General features: G+C 48.5%; 1 protein-coding gene across 1 annotated transcript in view; it reads right to left on the bottom strand.

Annotated features, from left to right (window-relative positions):
• Positions 1 to 11452: 11452 nt before the first annotated feature.
• LOC140845299 (uncharacterized) overlaps positions 11453 to 16965 on the bottom strand; it is a 42929-nt gene continuing 37416 nt past the window's right edge. The window contains 1 exon segment of the mRNA XM_073219282.1: positions 11453 to 11837. Coding sequence (XP_073075383.1) covers positions 11577 to 11837 — 261 coding nt within the window. The 3' untranslated portion in view covers positions 11453 to 11576.

Raw genomic sequence — 16965 nt, 5'->3', positions numbered from 1 at the left:
GACTCTGCCCCACCCCCCTTCTCCCCACAGCCTCACACTGGCCAGCAGAACCCTTGGACTCCCAGGAGCATAGTGGGAACCCTTGCCCCTGCAAAGTGACAGCTCAGCCTCCAGGGTTGGGTCACATCTTCTGGACGGTGGCCCTCAGCCCATGCAGCAGTGTCCTCCTGCCGTCCTGGGGACCCCACAAGCCAAGTGCCCGGAGATTGCATCTGACAAGCTTGCCCCTGCATTTGGCTTTCAGTGATCAGTCCTAGACTCTCTGGACGCCTATGTAGATGTGACTGTCCAGGGAACGAATCTTCTTTGGGCTTAAGAGAAGCCAAGCTCTCCTTTGGAGATATGGCACTTGCTTCCTCCTTCCTTGCCTTCCCTGCCCACCTCCCTCCATCTCTCTCTCTCTTTTCTTTCCTTCCTACTTCCTTAACAGAAATGTGTTATTCTGGACAATAGTTCTGAAGGCTAGAAACCCAAAGTGTTCTCTCAGAGGCTCGAGGCTAGGATCCTTCCTGGCCTCCTCTCAGCTGCTGGTGGCTGCGTCCTGGCGCCCCGCAAGCCCTTCTCTGTCTCTGCAAGGCCGTCTCCCCGGGTGCATCTGTTGGTCCTGTGCTCAGGCTGCTCTGAACTCAACAGATGATAACCAAATATCATTTAGCAAGACATTTTACTGTTCTCCTGCCTGACAGTCCCCTACTCATGAGAATGAGGGAAGTATGGACTAGACACTCAGAATTGAAATGCTCCAATAATATCCAGTTCAGTGACTTCTTGCACTGAGGTTGTTCAAGAACATCGTTTTGTTTTGTCTCATTTCTCGTGCCCCCACCTTCCAGCCATGCTGCTCTGCCCGCCTTCCACGTGGCCCTGGAGTATCTGGCCACGTGACTCCGGCACTCGAGCACTCCCCAGGTCCGTGACTCTCCATGCATTCCCGCTTCTCTGCCTGACCCAGGAAGCCCTTGTCTCACCTTTCCAGCTTTATCACATACATATTGTTCATATGTTAATGATATCTGAACACTCAGAATCCCCCCAAATAATGCTCCTCCTTGCCTCTGTGTGTTTTCTTTCCTGAGCAGGAAACAACCCCCTGCCTCTGTACCTGCCTTGCAAGCCTCTCCTCATTCATCTAGACCCACCTGGTGAGAACAGTGTCCCCACTTGCCCCTTAGGCTGACATGATCTTTCCTCTTACTGTATAGTCACCATGCTCACTCCTGGTGACCAGGTCTATTTATCATTATCTTTGTCTTTCTTGAATTCTGACTCCCCTGGGAGGAACAGCAGCTTATTCATTCTGTGTCTGCAAACAATAGCACAGGGCTGCTATCTTCAGGCTCCAGGGACATTTATGGAATATAATATCCACAGAGAATGTTATCACCACCTCACCAAAATTATGAGCTAATAATTACTCAATGCCTATGGTGTGTCAGATACAAAAAAAAAAAAAACAGTTCTAATCCTGAAGTTCTGTCTTCAAAGACTTTATGATCTAGTCAAAGGGATGAAGCGATGTTATACTGGCCTACTACCATATGCCTGACCTGTGTAGGGATTTAACCTGGGAATGAAATATCTTCCGTTAGATCCTCAGAAGAGGACATAGAACTCCAGAGAGGTAAAAAAAACTCCACAGGTAAAAACAAAAGGGATCTCATAAGGATTTTTAAAGAGATGCGTGACTGGGCTTTGCCGCACACAGTCGTATTTTAAGAAAATGACTCTGGGTACCCAGAGTGCATGTCAGAGCAAACGGAGCCGTGGAGGGCTCCCATCACTCAGAGGCAAGGGAAGGCAGGGAAGGCACCAGCTCACCAACCCACATTCTGGGTGACAGGGTTTGGCAGCTGCTTGCTTAATCATCCTATGTCGAAAAAGGATCTCTTCTACCCATGGAACCCTGGCCCACACAGTACCCGTCCACATCCGTCCCCACACAGGCCGCCCCCCACGCACCCTTCAGTTGCCACTAACTGACTGTCCCCACCAACTAGCTGCTATTCCAGCTCCACTGGTTGTGCAGGTCAAACTGCAGGCATCGTCCCGGTTTTGTCCATTTCCTGCACCAGGACCCCTGCACACAGGCTGCATATCCAAGTCACCAGACCCTGGGCTCCAAAGTCCTGCCTTGCTGCCTATCTTCCCAGCTCAGCCAGCCAATCACCACCATCCCCTGGGGACACGACAGCACATCTGACCTGGCCTCCAGGTCCTACCCTCTGCCCCGCACCCATCCGTTCTCCCTCCAGCAGTCAGAATAAGCCTTTACAATCCGATGCCACAGAGTGAACTGATTTAACCGCTTCCTGGTGCACTTGGAATAAAACCCAAATTCTCTTCCATGGCTGGTGAGGTTCGGTACCATCTTCCCCTGCACCTCCTCGATCTCCTTTCACTGCACATTTGCCTCACTTTCTGGGCTCCAGCTGCTGTGGTACCTGAGAAGCCGAGTTCACTGCTGCCCGCGAACCCTGCCCCAGGTTCTCTCTCCCCTGGAATGTGCCAGAAGCCTCTGGATCAGATGTGATCCATGCACTGACGCCTCCCATGCGTGCACACCTGCCTCGGTTCCTCCAGGAAACAATGGCTTGTTGGTGTGTTGGGGAGTCACTGCTGGAAGTCAGTATTTGTTACTACAAATCAATGTAGCTCCTCCGTAATTCCAGTTACAAGCACCACCTTTTCTGACTGCATCCTCCTCCCTCTCTGGTCCTCTTCTTCTAATGTCCAGACTCCCACAGTCCTTAGTGTAAGAATCAATCTCGCCAAGCAATGTTCCTCAACCCCCTTATGCCCTCGGTCCTCCCAATCTGACAGCTCAGGCTGCCCGCCCTGTGCCTGTGGACTCTCCTGTATAGTCCTACTTCCCGTGACCCATTCATTCTCCCTTCACTGAGTGAAGGGATTTGCTTGGCAGAACCGCGAGCACTCAGATCTAGTCCACACTTCTTGCCTTCTGCACAGGTTCACTGGCAGAAGAAAAATGCAAGCTGTGCAGACTGCTAGCAAGCCTCTCCGAGTTCATCACCACCAACTTCAGGCGGGCCTTTGTTCCGTCTGCTCCGCCTCAGTGCATTTCCTACGCCCATCCACCCACTGGCGCAGACCTCCACTTACCGTCTCCTCTTCTCTGCCCAGGCCTCCAACGGTGCCTCCCTCCCCACTCTCTGCTGATGACCTTGCCGTCTGCCTCCGTAAGAAAACTAAAGCAATCAGAAAAGAGCTTCAAATGCCTGCCACCATATTTACTGGACTGTTAATTTCTGAGCCCAGATGTTCCTTCTTCCTTTCCACTAACTCAGATGGGGTTCCCTGTTCTCACCTGACGTCATTCTTGCATCCTTCCCGCCCTTCCTGCCTCTTGGCAGACACCCCTCAGACAACACCCCCTTCCTCATGGTGGGTTACTTCATCCCTCATCTGCATTATTCTCATTGACACTTTTCCTGTTTTAAAGGAATGATAAAGGGAAGTGCCTCGGCTTTCTTAGCCCTCGCAACGGCCCTATCTGCTCCCACCGGCCCCACGCTAACCCCCAGGCATCACCTGTGTTTCCTTCCAGGGGCCTATTCCCATTTTCTCCTAAATGCCCGCCAGTAAGATCCCAGCCCCGGGTCCCCACCAAGTGCCTGTCCACAAGGTCATCCTGCTATGTCTGGTTTTTCTACTCAGTGAGCATCTCACGTGTCACTATTCCACAAGTCACTCTCTGCTCTCTATGAAAGTTTTTGCTTAGCTTCCAGAACCTCTCTCTTCTAGTTTCCCCGCTTCGCTGTCTGCCCCACTTTTCCTCTCCTCCTAATGTTGAAGCCTGGGGCTCAGCCTGGAGATTCCCTGTCCACACCCGCTGCCCTGATGGGCTCATCGGTGCTGTGGCCCCCTGCCCAAGGGGTCTCTTGGGGCTGCTATGACGCGGGCTGGAGGCTCGGGGTCTGAAACCAAGGTGTGAGCTGGTCCACATGCCCATTTGTGACTCTAGGGGAACCTTCCCTGGTCTCTTCAGTGTCTGGGAGCTCCTGCCCATCCTTGGTGCCCTGTGGCTTGTAGCCTCATCACCCCAGCCTTTGCCCCACAAGGTCATGTGGCCTTCTGCCTTCTGTGTGTCTGTGTGACTCCGAGTCTCTGTATCACTATCTCCCTCTTCTTACAAGGACTCCATTCACTGGGTTTAGTACGACTTCATCTTAACTAATTATATCTGTTATGACCTTATTTACAAAAAGACCATATTCTGAGGTTCTGAGTAGATGCACATTTTGAACCCAGTATACTATCTAAGTGCAGAGAAGTTTCCAAATTTGTATCTCCAGGTTTCTCTTACCACCATTTCAGACTCTTTTGTACAATGTCCTTCCCAACACCTCTAGCTGGCTGCCCTGATAACCTCAAAGTTGATATGTCCAAGACTGAACTCGTGATCTCTTATAAACCTGTTCCTTTCATAACTTTTCCCATCTCAAGTGTTGGAAATCCTATACCAGCAAGTGCTCAGTAAAAAAAATCTTGGAATCGTCCCTGATGGCTCTCTTTTTCTCATACCCTGTGTACAATAGGAAGGACATACTTTCAACCACCTCCCCTTCAAAATACATCGTGAGTCCAAACATTTCTTTCACTTCCCACCATTTCCACTATTACAGCCATCATCCAAACACCCACATTTCTCATACAGATTATTTCAATAGATTCCTAACCATCTTTCTTCTACCCTTAGTCCTTTATAGGCTATTCTCACCAGGGCATCTAGAGAAATCCTCTTAAAGTAATCTGATCACTCACTTCTCTGCTCAAAGCCCATCAGGGGCTCCCCATCCTACCCAGAGCAGATGGCACTATCTTTGTTGTGATTTTAGGGTCCTAAGGCTCTCATTACCTGTCACCTCATTACCTACTACATTCCCCCCTTGTCTTGGGCTTCAGCCACAAGGCTTCCCTCACCAGTTCTCAAACAATAAGCACATATCTACTGCAGGATTTTGCATTTCCTGTTTTCTCTGCCTGGAATGTATCCCCCTTCCAACTCCTTCAATTCTTTGCTCAAATCTTACTTTTTAAAAGAGTTCTCTGATGATCATGTTAAAAACTGCAAGATCCCCACTGTATTCATACACACTCCTAAGCCTTCACCCTGCTCTTTTTCCCAAAGGAACTCATACTCTTGTAAAATTTTCCTTATTATTATGCTTATTATTTATTGCCCATCACCCTTCACTAGAAGGTAAGCTTCATAAGGGCAGAGATTTAATAAAATGTAAGAGACTGGAAAGGAAAACATGAATATGCTCTACCATACTTGGGGAAAATACTGTTTTAGTCATACAAACCCATGGTGTGATACTGTGTAAAAACACTTCTTTATGTATATTTTAGTCAGACATTGTTGGAAAGGTCTGGTCTTCCAAATAACTAGTTTTTATAGTACTTATCACCAATGTGGTCATTTTTTAATTTTTATGTTTTTAAATGTGTTCAGTGATTTTCATCCCCCATTTAATTGTAAGCTCCATGAAAACAAACTTTTACCTTTATCTTCTCCTGGGGACTCCCAGCATCAAGAAAAATGTGTAGTATATAGGATGGGGTCAATAAGTGTTTCTAATTTTTCTACAGAATCAATGGATGAATAGATAGTTTCAGTGATATATGAAAAATATTTCTCTTATCTTACCCATGCTTAGACATATATAATACAAGCAATTATTTAAGGGTTGATGATAATTTTAATAATTATCATTGTTACAGTTATAAATGTTAACACTGTTATTGTTATAATCAGTATCATTAAAATATCAGTTGCCCATTTTGTTCTAGGGACTATCTTAAGTGTTTTTCTCACATTTTGTCTTTAGACCTTAAAAATTTATGACAGACACATTGCTATTTGATGCTAATTTTACATATGAAGAAATTAAAGTTTGTCAGATCTGTTGGACAAATCTGGTTACATGTCTGTCTTTTCCCACAGATCTTCTCTCTTATCTGTGACCTGCAATTCCCTAAAGAATAGCATCTCCTCCTTAGCGCCAACCATACAAAGATAAGGCATATGTATGCATGATAATTCCATGTAGCCAGACTTCACAGAGAAAACACTAAACTCCAATTTGTAATGATTCTGAGGCTAAATTCATTTGCCCACAATGTGCCCTCACGTCCTTGCCTGAACAACTGAATGCTGAATTTAATGAGATAGCACCAAATTTTAAAATAATACTATATATTTTAAGCTCTCTGGGACATAAAGAGACAGTTTACACTTAAAATAACTGCAAACTCCGTGGAAGATACAGCCAATTTTCATGATAAAGTTAAACATTAAAGTTGTCCTCCTGAGTTTCAATCTTGGGCAAGGTGAGGGCAGATCAGAACCAAAAAGAATCCACTGTCCTAAAGAGAATATCCTGAGCGATTTGAGAATTTCTCCTGCGTCAATAACCGCAGTACACTGAGCATCCCCAGATTCACTCAGCTATGGTGGTTTTCTAGGGCTCAATTCATTTCTTATTCCAAAGCAAACTCTCAGAGGTTGTAATAAGCGTACTAAATCCTCCTGCCTATTTGGTGCTGGGTTCTGGGCTACTTCACTCAGCCCTCTCTGCCTACCTTAATAGGCAGCAATGATCTTCTATTCCAGTGCTTCTGTTTCTGTTTGCACAAAATATTCTACAACCTTTAACTCAAAAGTCATTTGCATAGAGAAAGAGTCCCATCACTGGGGGTAAATGGAGATTAAGGGACCCCATTCCACGGTACTCTGTCCAGATTCCCAGATTGCATTGTTTCCTTACGATCTGCCATAGGGAATGGCAGCCTTTTTTCCAACAAGAGAAAAATACCTTGACTTAGGGAATTAGGAACTTTAAATTTTTAAAGATTTTCAGTTGATATGTATGAATGCAACCAAACAGATGCCCATGGCTCAGGCTGGTCTTCTGTTTTGGGCTTTGCGGCACGTCTACAAGGCTGTCCACAAAAGCTGTGGGGAGCCTGGCTGGGGTTTCATGTGCTGAGGTGTTACAATGAGCTACTAAAGACTGATTTCCCTTTCTTCTGAAATCCCACTAGAGTTCACTCACATTTAAAAATTCTCATCTCTTGTGCGTATAATTTATGGGGTTTGAAGCAATAGTCACTAGAACTCAATGTAGTAATCAGTCTTTCTAAAGTGGGCTTTGTAAATTTTATACTTTTTATGATCTGACTGCTTTTGAATATATATCTTTTTGATCATGACACAACTGTCAAATATTTGGAGCTAATGTTAGTTGTATGTATTTGAACATTTTTTTTTTGAGTTTTGATGACCACAGATACTGAGAGTAAAGCAGTGCAAAGGCACAGAAATCCTGGGCCTCGGTTTGCTACGTGTCCCTGGTTGGCCAAGTGCCGCTGAGAGCCAGTGCTTCTCTAATAAAGAGCCCAGTTCACTTCCCCACCTCCCTGAGGTGCCCAGGCAGGGCTCAGCCAGAGCCGCCCCTCCGACAATACGATCCACATGCAGATGGAGGGCGGCCCACCCAAGATGTGCCTGGAACGGGACTGTGGACACCGGGTGGAGAAGAGAAACATACTCAGCCTAGCCGAGTGGCCCAGAACAGTAAGACCATCCCAATACTGAGAAATACGGAAGAGGACGCACCCAGGTAAGGAAACTGGATTATCAGGTCCAGGGAAGACTTTGCAGGGGCGATAAACCCTGAACAAAAGTCGTAAAGAACACAAAATTAGCCACATGGACAAGAGGAAGAAGAGGTTTTATTAGAGGAGATGGTGTGTCAGAGGCAGGGAGGCTTTGCCAAAGAGGATGGAGTCCGTGTCTGTGGTTGGGTGGAAGGTACTAGGTGCCTGGAAAATAAACAGAGGGCAATATTTCATACAAGTGTGGGTAAGGGAACCAAAGCATGTGCCCTAAGGATGCCGCTCCCTGTGGGACCATGATTTTCCTTTCATTGTTTTTCCTAAATGCTATTTACAAAGATAATTTCAAGAGTCCTGCTCAGATTACAGCTCTGACACCTTTTCTCATGGTGTCATTCTACGCACAGGGGCAGGTGCTTAGACCCAGAGCACACAGGACTCGGCGGCTGCTTTTGTCTCTTCTCTGTCCATCTCTGATCCACAGATGAGATCATGCAGGTGGTTAGACCCACATCCGCATATGAGGCACTGAGCCACCCCACGTTTAACAACCCCATCTGTAAGTTTTCAGCATCTACTGCTGTGTGCGCAACCTAACAGAAGAGGTGAAGACAGAGATTTAAAAAAAATATATCTGTTGAGCATAGGGTGACGATCTTTTAAAAAGCTGAAAGATGTGAAAGGCAAGCATGGCCAGAACGGTCCCCACAAGCCTGGGCCTTTGTGTTTCCCTAAAGTCGCCCCCTGCAGCCTGCCAAGTACTGGGATTACAGAGTAGTTAGTGCCGGCTTCAGGCACCGGCACAAATGAAAATATAAATGATGGTCAATTAGAGATGATTTCCTGAACCGTTTCTAAAATCATTAACAAGTAGTGTGACTAGCTCAAGAACAAGTTCAGGCACTGTTCACAATGCGAAGTCATCAAGCCACGGCCACGGGACCCCGTTTAATGGCACACAGCTCATCAGAAAGAGGTCTGCCCTGAGGGGTGGGGCTCCTCCATGGCCTGCTGGCGGAGTCCCACCTGTCCAGGATGCAGTCCCTTCTGGATCCCGTACTCTTTGTTACACCAGAGTGGGTCTTGGAAATGGAGATGGTTTGTGTCTGAAAGATGCACCCGGAGGACAGGATGGGAGAGAGGTTTACTGGCCGCCTAGTTTGACCAACCCAGTGGAAGTTCCTTTGTATTTATGGATGACATTCCCCTGATGATGGAGTAAGGTGGCACTGGCAGTGGCCTAGGTGGGCCCCAAGACGCTAAGATTCTTTCCCCCACCCCTCAGAGGAACCAGACACTTCCCTGGGCCAGAGGCTGTGACATGACAACAATGTGGAGTAATTATTATTTCCTATAATAAATGAGAAAAAAATGAAGCTCAGGGAACCCAAAAATCTGCCTAAAGTCTCAGTCATAACAAGAGGTTTGAACCCAATGCCTATGCTACACTCGCACACCACGACAGACGTCAGGTAGATAAGAACCTGGGGGTCTACCTGCTGATCAGAGACGGACAGAGAGGAGACAAAGCAGCGCAGCGCACTGCCTCCCATCCTCCTCAGTCCTTATCACAGGGCACAGCACACTGGGAATGACAAAAAAGAGCACCTCCCCCGGCAACACACTGACACACCACGCTCCCCACTTGCACACCTGTGCACTCCCATCCACAGGGGGCCTGGCCTCACCACTCTGCGTAACTGCTCAGAGAAGATGGAGGCCTTACATATGCATGGAAGAGAAATGGCAGGAGACCTTGCTCTCTGCTGAGATGGGAAAAACGGAGCAAACGTTAGTAACAGTCCTCGGAGAAAAAGCAGGAGAGTTCCCCTTCTTCTACAGATGAGAGAGGCTGGATTAGAAGCCAGCAGTGCGGCGCGCAGTGGTGTGAGGGGCGCCCTCCGGCAGCGAGCGCTTACCCAGCACCTACCAGCCCCTTCTGTCCCCAGCGAGGCGGCTGCTCTCCCGGGCGCCTCCCCGTGAGGGTGGAGTGAACCATCAACAACCGGAGCAAACATCTTGACTCAGAGGACACGTCCCAGGCTCCAGGGGGCAGGTGATGGTGGAAAGGGGCCACCTGATTCAAGGAGAGCCCCCCAAATTCTCCAGGCCTGACCGTCCTTTCCACTAACACGGTCCCCTCATCCCACGTCATCAGTGCAGCCGCCTCCCCTCACCAAGCCCAACAGTGTCACCTCTCTGTGAAGGTCCCCCTTCCTGTCCACACAATGAGTCCAACCACTAGCCTACCTTCTCTCATCCCTCTCAACCTGTCAGCTCCCACATCCCCACAGGCCACCCCCAGCGCCCCAGACTCGAGCCAGAACAGGTTGGTGTCCTTGCAGTTCTCCCCTGCGTGTTCTACGTACAGCCTACTGACCTGCCAAATGGAAGAATAATGGGCTTCAGAAAACCTGTGCAGAGCAAGAAAACTAATGTTCCTTGTTCACTATGTCAAATATATTTGTTCAACTACAGAAAAGTTGAAAAAGAGACAATGGTGCTTTTCTTGAAAGAAAAATAGAAGGTAATTGCATTTGTGTTTTCCCAACATTTACCAAGGACCTTCAGAACTCCGCACACAGCCTGTCATAGCTGACAATACCTGCTAGTTCAGACAAAAGAGGTTAAGTGGAAACCTCGCTGACAGGAAGCTCAGGTCCCCATGTATAACAAAGGCATCTGGCATGTGGTAGTTAATAAATATCATCTAATGGATAAAGGAAGGAATTAATTAATTAGTCAATAGCTTTTAAAAAGGCAGGCAACATAGAAAGATAAAAGAAATTTTAGAATGCAGGAAAAAAGGTTTTAACTATGAAAATTGATGTGGGATGCCAGTTCAAGATAGTAAACAAACAGCAAGATATGTGGGGGTTGGAATTTCGGAGGGAAGTGGAGGCTGGAAAAGGAGAACTAAGCCTTGGGCAGGAGGTGGTGGGGACTACGAGGCCTGTCGGTGGGCAGCCACGTGCAGACATAGCAATATATTAAGTTAGAGATGTTACTTTCCAGTTAGTTCTTCTCAGCTTCCAGCTCCAAGACCAGGTGTGATGGATGGGAACAGAACCCACGTTCTTTCCTGAGATGTGCTTCACCCCTTTTCGACAGAAGTGGTGCAGAGTCTATGACATGTGGCCCAGTTCAAACCCTGAGCCTGTGGGCTTCCAACATATGCCTTTAGTGGCAGGTCAGAGCAGGCCTTGATTCTGCAGTCTGCCTGAGTCAGACCCCAAGGCCTCTCTACTTGTCACCAGGGTGGGCCTGGGGAGGGTGAGTGGCTGCAGGCAGGAGTGCAGCCCAGGCTGCCTCCCTTCCCATCCTCCTTTATCCCTGAGTCTCTGGGCAAGGCACATACTGGGTCTTTGGTGAACATCTGTTAAGCAAACACTCACACAGTACAGAGAAGCCCCTTCTCAGCCCCAGCTACAGAAACACGGCTAAGAAGAGCCCAACAGGGGCCTGTATCTGTGCCACCTGCGCTGTGGCAGGCACGGTTTTAGGTGCCCTGTGTGTTCCTCCTTTCTCATCACAGTATTTCTTTAAATGAGATGAGGAGAGCATCATCAGACATAAGGGGAGGAAACTATTTTGCTCTACTTCACATCCGTTCCCAACACACAGGGCATGGCTCACCCAGAGCAGCGCAGTTAGAGGCAGCGAGAGGCCACCTGCGCAGGGAGACCCTTCACCTGGGACCGGCGACAGGGAAGGCAGGAGACGGGCCACACCATTTGGCCGCCTGCAGGATGCTGGGTGACGGTGTACAAGGCACATCAGTGTTCACCATCCCGACCACTTGCAAAGGGGTGCATTACACGCAGGGGATAATCGCAATAAAGAACCAAAGTGTATTAAACAAAGCAGATACTGAAATAGTGGCGGTTTTATTTGCAAATCAAATCTGGATGTAAGTGGGCTTCCTCCCTTTGTCTTCAGATACCGCTCCGTCTGCGGGAGACCCAGGACTGAGGCGCTGCCATCCAGGGGCTCCAGCCTATCCCAGAAGCATGAGGGGCAGCCTGGTCACTGTGGGTGACTTGTCCCGGGCCGACGGGCCAGGTCTGGGAGAGATGCTGAGGTGCCCCATGGGCCTGCTCCGAGATGACTGGACCAGGGACGTCAGCCGCCCCGGACCTGCCCGGACTCAGAGCTGTGGACATGCAGGGAACCGTGTCTGATGGTGTCACAGCTTCCTGATGATAAAAAAAAAAAACCCTTAGATTCTCATTAACAGGAATATTTCCAGAGCTTCATTCCAGATCCACTTAATCCAAGTCTTCAGGAAGAGACCTGGGAAGGTATGCATTTAACCACCTGCCCAGGTGAATCCTATCACAAGGGGCTGTTAAACATTTTCCAGTTAAGGTAGGGTGTACAAACTGGAGCCCATATCGAAATCACCAGGAGGCTTGTTAAAGGGGATTACTAGGCGGGACGCCACCCCAAAGTCTCCAGTATGCCCCGGGGGGCATCCGAATTTGAATTTCTAGCAAATTCCCAAGTGATGCTGACCTGGGCTGGTGCAGAGCACACACTTTGAGAACCTATGGGGTTAATTTAACCCTGGAGCAAAACAGGGGAGGAGAGAATCAGGAGAGCTGGCTGCATTCATGAAGGAAGGGCCAGGGTCTGGGGAGAGGCTGGGGTTCAGACCTGGAGCTCTGCTCACCAGCTAATCCCCCCAACTTCTCTTGTCACCTCCCACCACACACATTTCTTGGTTTCCTCAGCCTCCCCAGCTCCCAAGTCTAAGCCTCCTCCATCAAGAAATCTGAACACCTAACGGGCCCGAAATGACCCTGAGAAATAGCCAGCCAACTAACACAAGATATTTAGCTTGACTATTAACTCAGGAGATGAGATAAAACACTATCAAATACTTTGGAAATGTTCTGAACAGGGTAGGAAAATGGTCATCAAGTTTTCTGAATGAAGGTACCTCTTTCAGTTAATATTTAATACAGTCATAACCTCTGGGTAAAGTGTCCCAAAACCCAAATGATTCAGATTTTTTAAAATATCATTTGCAAATAACATGTTGGCTAAATTAACATAATTATGCAAGTATTTTGGTTATGTAAAAATAGCAAAGTATACTAAAAGACAAGTACACCCAAAATAGAGATTTAAATCCCTTAATTCACTGTCTTTTATTAAATAAGCCTATGTGATTTGGAAAGATTCATGAGCCTTCTTACGTTTCTACATTTAAAGATACTTTAGAGGTTCTAATGAAAGCTAGGCATCCTGTCCACCGAGAAATCTCCCACACATCGCTCATGGATCGCCATCCGGGCCCCACTCCAGAAACACCCAGCACAGGTAGCACAGCAGGTCCTCTGCAGAAAACACAGCTCCTCTCCTCCTCCGCCCCAGGTTCCAGAACAACAGGAGACCTCTGCCCAGCAGCCACTCTGGAACCTAACTCCGCCAAGCGTTTCCATCTCTCAGGCTGTCCTGTTTGGAAGAGGCTGGCATTAGAGCAAGGAAGAGCCTTTATGACAGATTTGCTTCACCCCGGAACCCTCCGCCTCTGGTCCTCTGATGTCCTTACTCTGTCTGCTCTACCACAGGGCAAGCGGCTCTTCTAGTGTCTGCATCAAACAGCTGTGGCGGCTTCTCACAGGTTCGCCTTCTTACCTCTGGGGCCCTTCCTGAGAAGAGTTGGCTTAAATGGATTTCACATCAACAATGACATGGAAGCATGTGCAATGCGGACAAAGGCAAGTATTTGGTGGAGGCTAGAAAAATATAGGAAGTAACTCCTATTGGAGGCAAATAAATTACTGTTTTCCAATGATTTTAAGAGTATACATTTACTACCCTAACTCTGGTTAAGAAGAGAAACATATCCTATGCTCTGTGTGAAAGTGAGTACTAGTTAGATCTTATTAGCAGAACATGGCATTTTTATGAAGAGCTCTAAATATCAGTGGTTTAAATAATTAATATCTTCATTTATCTTCTTTGCTGGCCCCTCTCCGGTTTGTACAATGGTTAAGAATATATGAGTGACTATAATGTCTGCATGAGTAGAAGCCTATTATTTCTAAGAAGAAAAGGGGTGGGTGCTAAGGAGCATTACACCATGAATTGAAGTTAACCTTTGTTTCATCTCTGAGATCTTGTAAAAGTGTGTGAAGTCCAGGAATACAAGAACTCCCGGAAAGCGGAGACATTAATAAGGAAGCACCAGCTATGCTGCCTGCATGACAGCCTGCAGGTGGGCGGTTCCTTTGTGGATGAGGTCTGGCTTGCCCGTAGGCACGGCTGTGCCCTCCGCACTCCATCCCAGGCAGGCACCACTCATCACTTCCTCTCTCAAGCAAGGGCCAAGCATCTCCCAGCTGTTCCCAGGACAGCCACTAATTGATGGGGCTGCCAGGAGAGTCGCCATGCCTGGACTCTGTTTCAAGTCACGGACACGCACCCATCCTCTCAGGCCCTAGTACTCCCAAGTGCCCTGCCTCGGGCACCCTGCTGCATACGCTGGTGATGCATGAGGCACGATGGACGAAACGGCCTGGCAGACTTGCCATCACAGCCTTGTGCTTTTCCTTTCAGTCCAGCAAGCAGGCCACCTGCCATTTGGGAACACAGCAGGGATAAGCAGAAGACTGTTTCTGGCATTTTAGCAAGAAAACTGAAAGTGACACACAAAGATGGAGGAAAAGGAATGACCACCCCCAGATAGTCTGAAAAGGGCACCACCATCGCCTGTGTGCAGGCACACTGGCCCTGTGGCCCATTGCCAGCCCGGCACAGTCAGCAGCTTCGGTGGTAACGAGGGCAGCTGGTCACCTGTCACTGGGCCCTCCCCGTGCGGGAGCCACTGTGCTGGGCGTGAGGCAGGCTGCACTCATCACTGCTGTCTCCACAAGCGTCCTCTTCGGCTCTGCTGGACAATGGGGGTCCGGCTTCAGACGTGTCCAGGGATTTACCCAAGGTCACCCAGTAAGTGGCAGAGCTGGGATTCGTCCCTAAGTCCCCATTTCTATCCACTTGCTTCTCTTCTCTGATGGGGGCAGCAAAGAGCAATGCGAGCGAGGACGCTTGTGGACATGGAGAGGTTCACTGACTTGCAAAAAGCAGGACTAGTTTGCAGTGAAGTCAGAGTTACAGCCCAGACCCTTGTGACTCTTATTTGGCAATTCCTGCATTTCATCAACAGGACATGTTAGCGTGGTGAAGGCCTTTGTCAAGGTGGAGTGGGTGCAGTGGTGACGGGAGCTGCAGGGGCTTCTGGTGGGTCTGGGACACTGAGGATCTGATAATGGATCTGCTTTAGAAAGGGGTGCCCACACCCAGCACAGCAGCTCCTAAGCAGGCAGCCAGAGGCCTCCAGAGACCCGTGTGGCCCTGATGAGAGCTGGCTCCTTTAGTGCCTCATCTGCTGTCTCAGGCCCTGGGCCCCCAATCATCCTCCAAGAATGGGTGTTTCCAAGCTTACCCCACGAGCCTGCCCATTGTATCTAGGTGGCCATGTGACTGGCATGCCAGGACAGCCCTGAATGACACAGTTACAGTGGTGAGGTTATAATTAACACCCCTTCCTACTGTCAGAAGTTTCCCTGTACTGATGATAAAGTATTGATTGCACTAATTAGGGCAGTAACTATAATAAATGATTGCATTTTATTTCTCTGAGTTATTTTCATTCTGCAAGACCATGGGCTCCTCAAGGACAGAAAGAGTGCTCCATGCCCACCCGCCCTGTACCCACACATTTCAGCACCGTGTTGGGCACACAGGTACAGTTTGGGCTCAGTGAATTTCAACCTATTACTCAAGATTACCTCAAGTTCTCACCTAAGATACACCTAGCTCAATTTCTGCCAGAGATCTAGTTTTAATTTAAAATTTCTCAGCAGGGTAAACAAGCACAATCTAATAGAATATCCCACAAGTTGCCCATACAAGCTAATACTTTTAGCAAATCTCTAGAAGTGAGTAAACACATTTACATTGGCTTTATAAATATCACATATATGGAGTGAAATGACTCAGTTAGCCTAGAAATCGTTCGAGTTGTTGATCTGTGTTGTTCCTGTGATTTCATTGTCTGCAGCCTTGTCTAAAGCAAAAACTAAATAACTTCTGGAAACACAAATACATATGTTTCAAAATGGCAATAATGCATCTAGCTGGAAAGGGGCTGCAAATCACATAATGTTACATGAACATTCATGAACAATTCATGCAAAGTCAGTCATGTTCCTTGTTGAGATTATTTGTGTCTAAATACACAATAACATAATTGCTTGCTTAATAGATCAGTTGAATTGCTCATAACGCTGCTCTCAAAGGATGAGGAGAAGAGTTAAGTAGGACAAGGCAAAAACGAAAGGCGAAGGACTTCACTAGAAAAATACAAATCAGGAGTCTCAGAGGCTCTCATGGCAAGATCCCCTCTCCCAGCCCCACAGCACCCTAAGCAGGGACAGGCCTGGAAGCTGTACTTAGGCTAAGGTTCTGAGAACCAGATCAGCCAGGGAGATGAGTCAGGGCTCACCCTGAGGCTACAGAGCATAGAACCAATGATCATGAGGGTAATGGCATAACTGAAAGTCAGGTGGACAGTCACCTGTCACAGACTGGATGACTGGGTGATAAGACAGAAGCCAGGTCTTCCCCAAGAAGAAGAAAACCCAGAACGTCAGAAGGAATCAGTAGGTCTGGAGGGGGCCTGCGAGCCCTCGTCTCTCACAAGGCCCCTGCATAGACACCGCTTGTCTGCGGACGACACATGGAGGAGCAGGAGCCGGGCGAATGAGCCCTGGACCCCTTCTGCGTGGCCACAGGGTCCTGGAGCCCCAAACCTTGAGTACTCAAAGTTCAGCACATTCCACCATCCCCTGGGTCACAGGTTAGAACGCAGGACCTGCAGCCCTGTCCCCAGAAGTCAGGAGGCAGTGGGTCTGAGGTAGAGCCAGGCATGTGCACCCCTTGTTCCCAGGGTCAGGGGAGGACTCTCAAGAGAAGGCGGCATCTGCATGCGGCCTCAGTGAACAGCCACTTGGCATCCGGTGAGAGAGGGCTGCAGGCTGAGCGAAGGTTAACGTGAAGCCTGAGGCTTCAGCCTATGGGCACCCTCCAGGGACCCTGAAGAGCAGGTGGGCAGGCCTGGGAGACAAGGTGAGGGATCAAGGATGGAACCGGGGCCAGAGGGTGAATGGCCTGCAGCCTCCAGGGAGGAGCCTGGGTCCCTTCGGCGTGACCAGAGAACCACAGCTCTGCTGAGCGGGCCCAGCCTCCCGGTGTGGGGGAGGCCTCTTTGGGCACAGTGTGGAGGACGGGCTGCCGCAGGGAAGAGCCAGGAGG

This window comes from Manis javanica, chromosome 12, assembly GCF_040802235.1.
Source record: "Manis javanica isolate MJ-LG chromosome 12, MJ_LKY, whole genome shotgun sequence".
NCBI classification, from domain to species: domain Eukaryota; kingdom Metazoa; phylum Chordata; class Mammalia; order Pholidota; family Manidae; genus Manis; species Manis javanica.
Note: the sequence above shows the minus strand (reverse complement) of the source record. Positions and strands in the feature narration are given on the sequence as shown.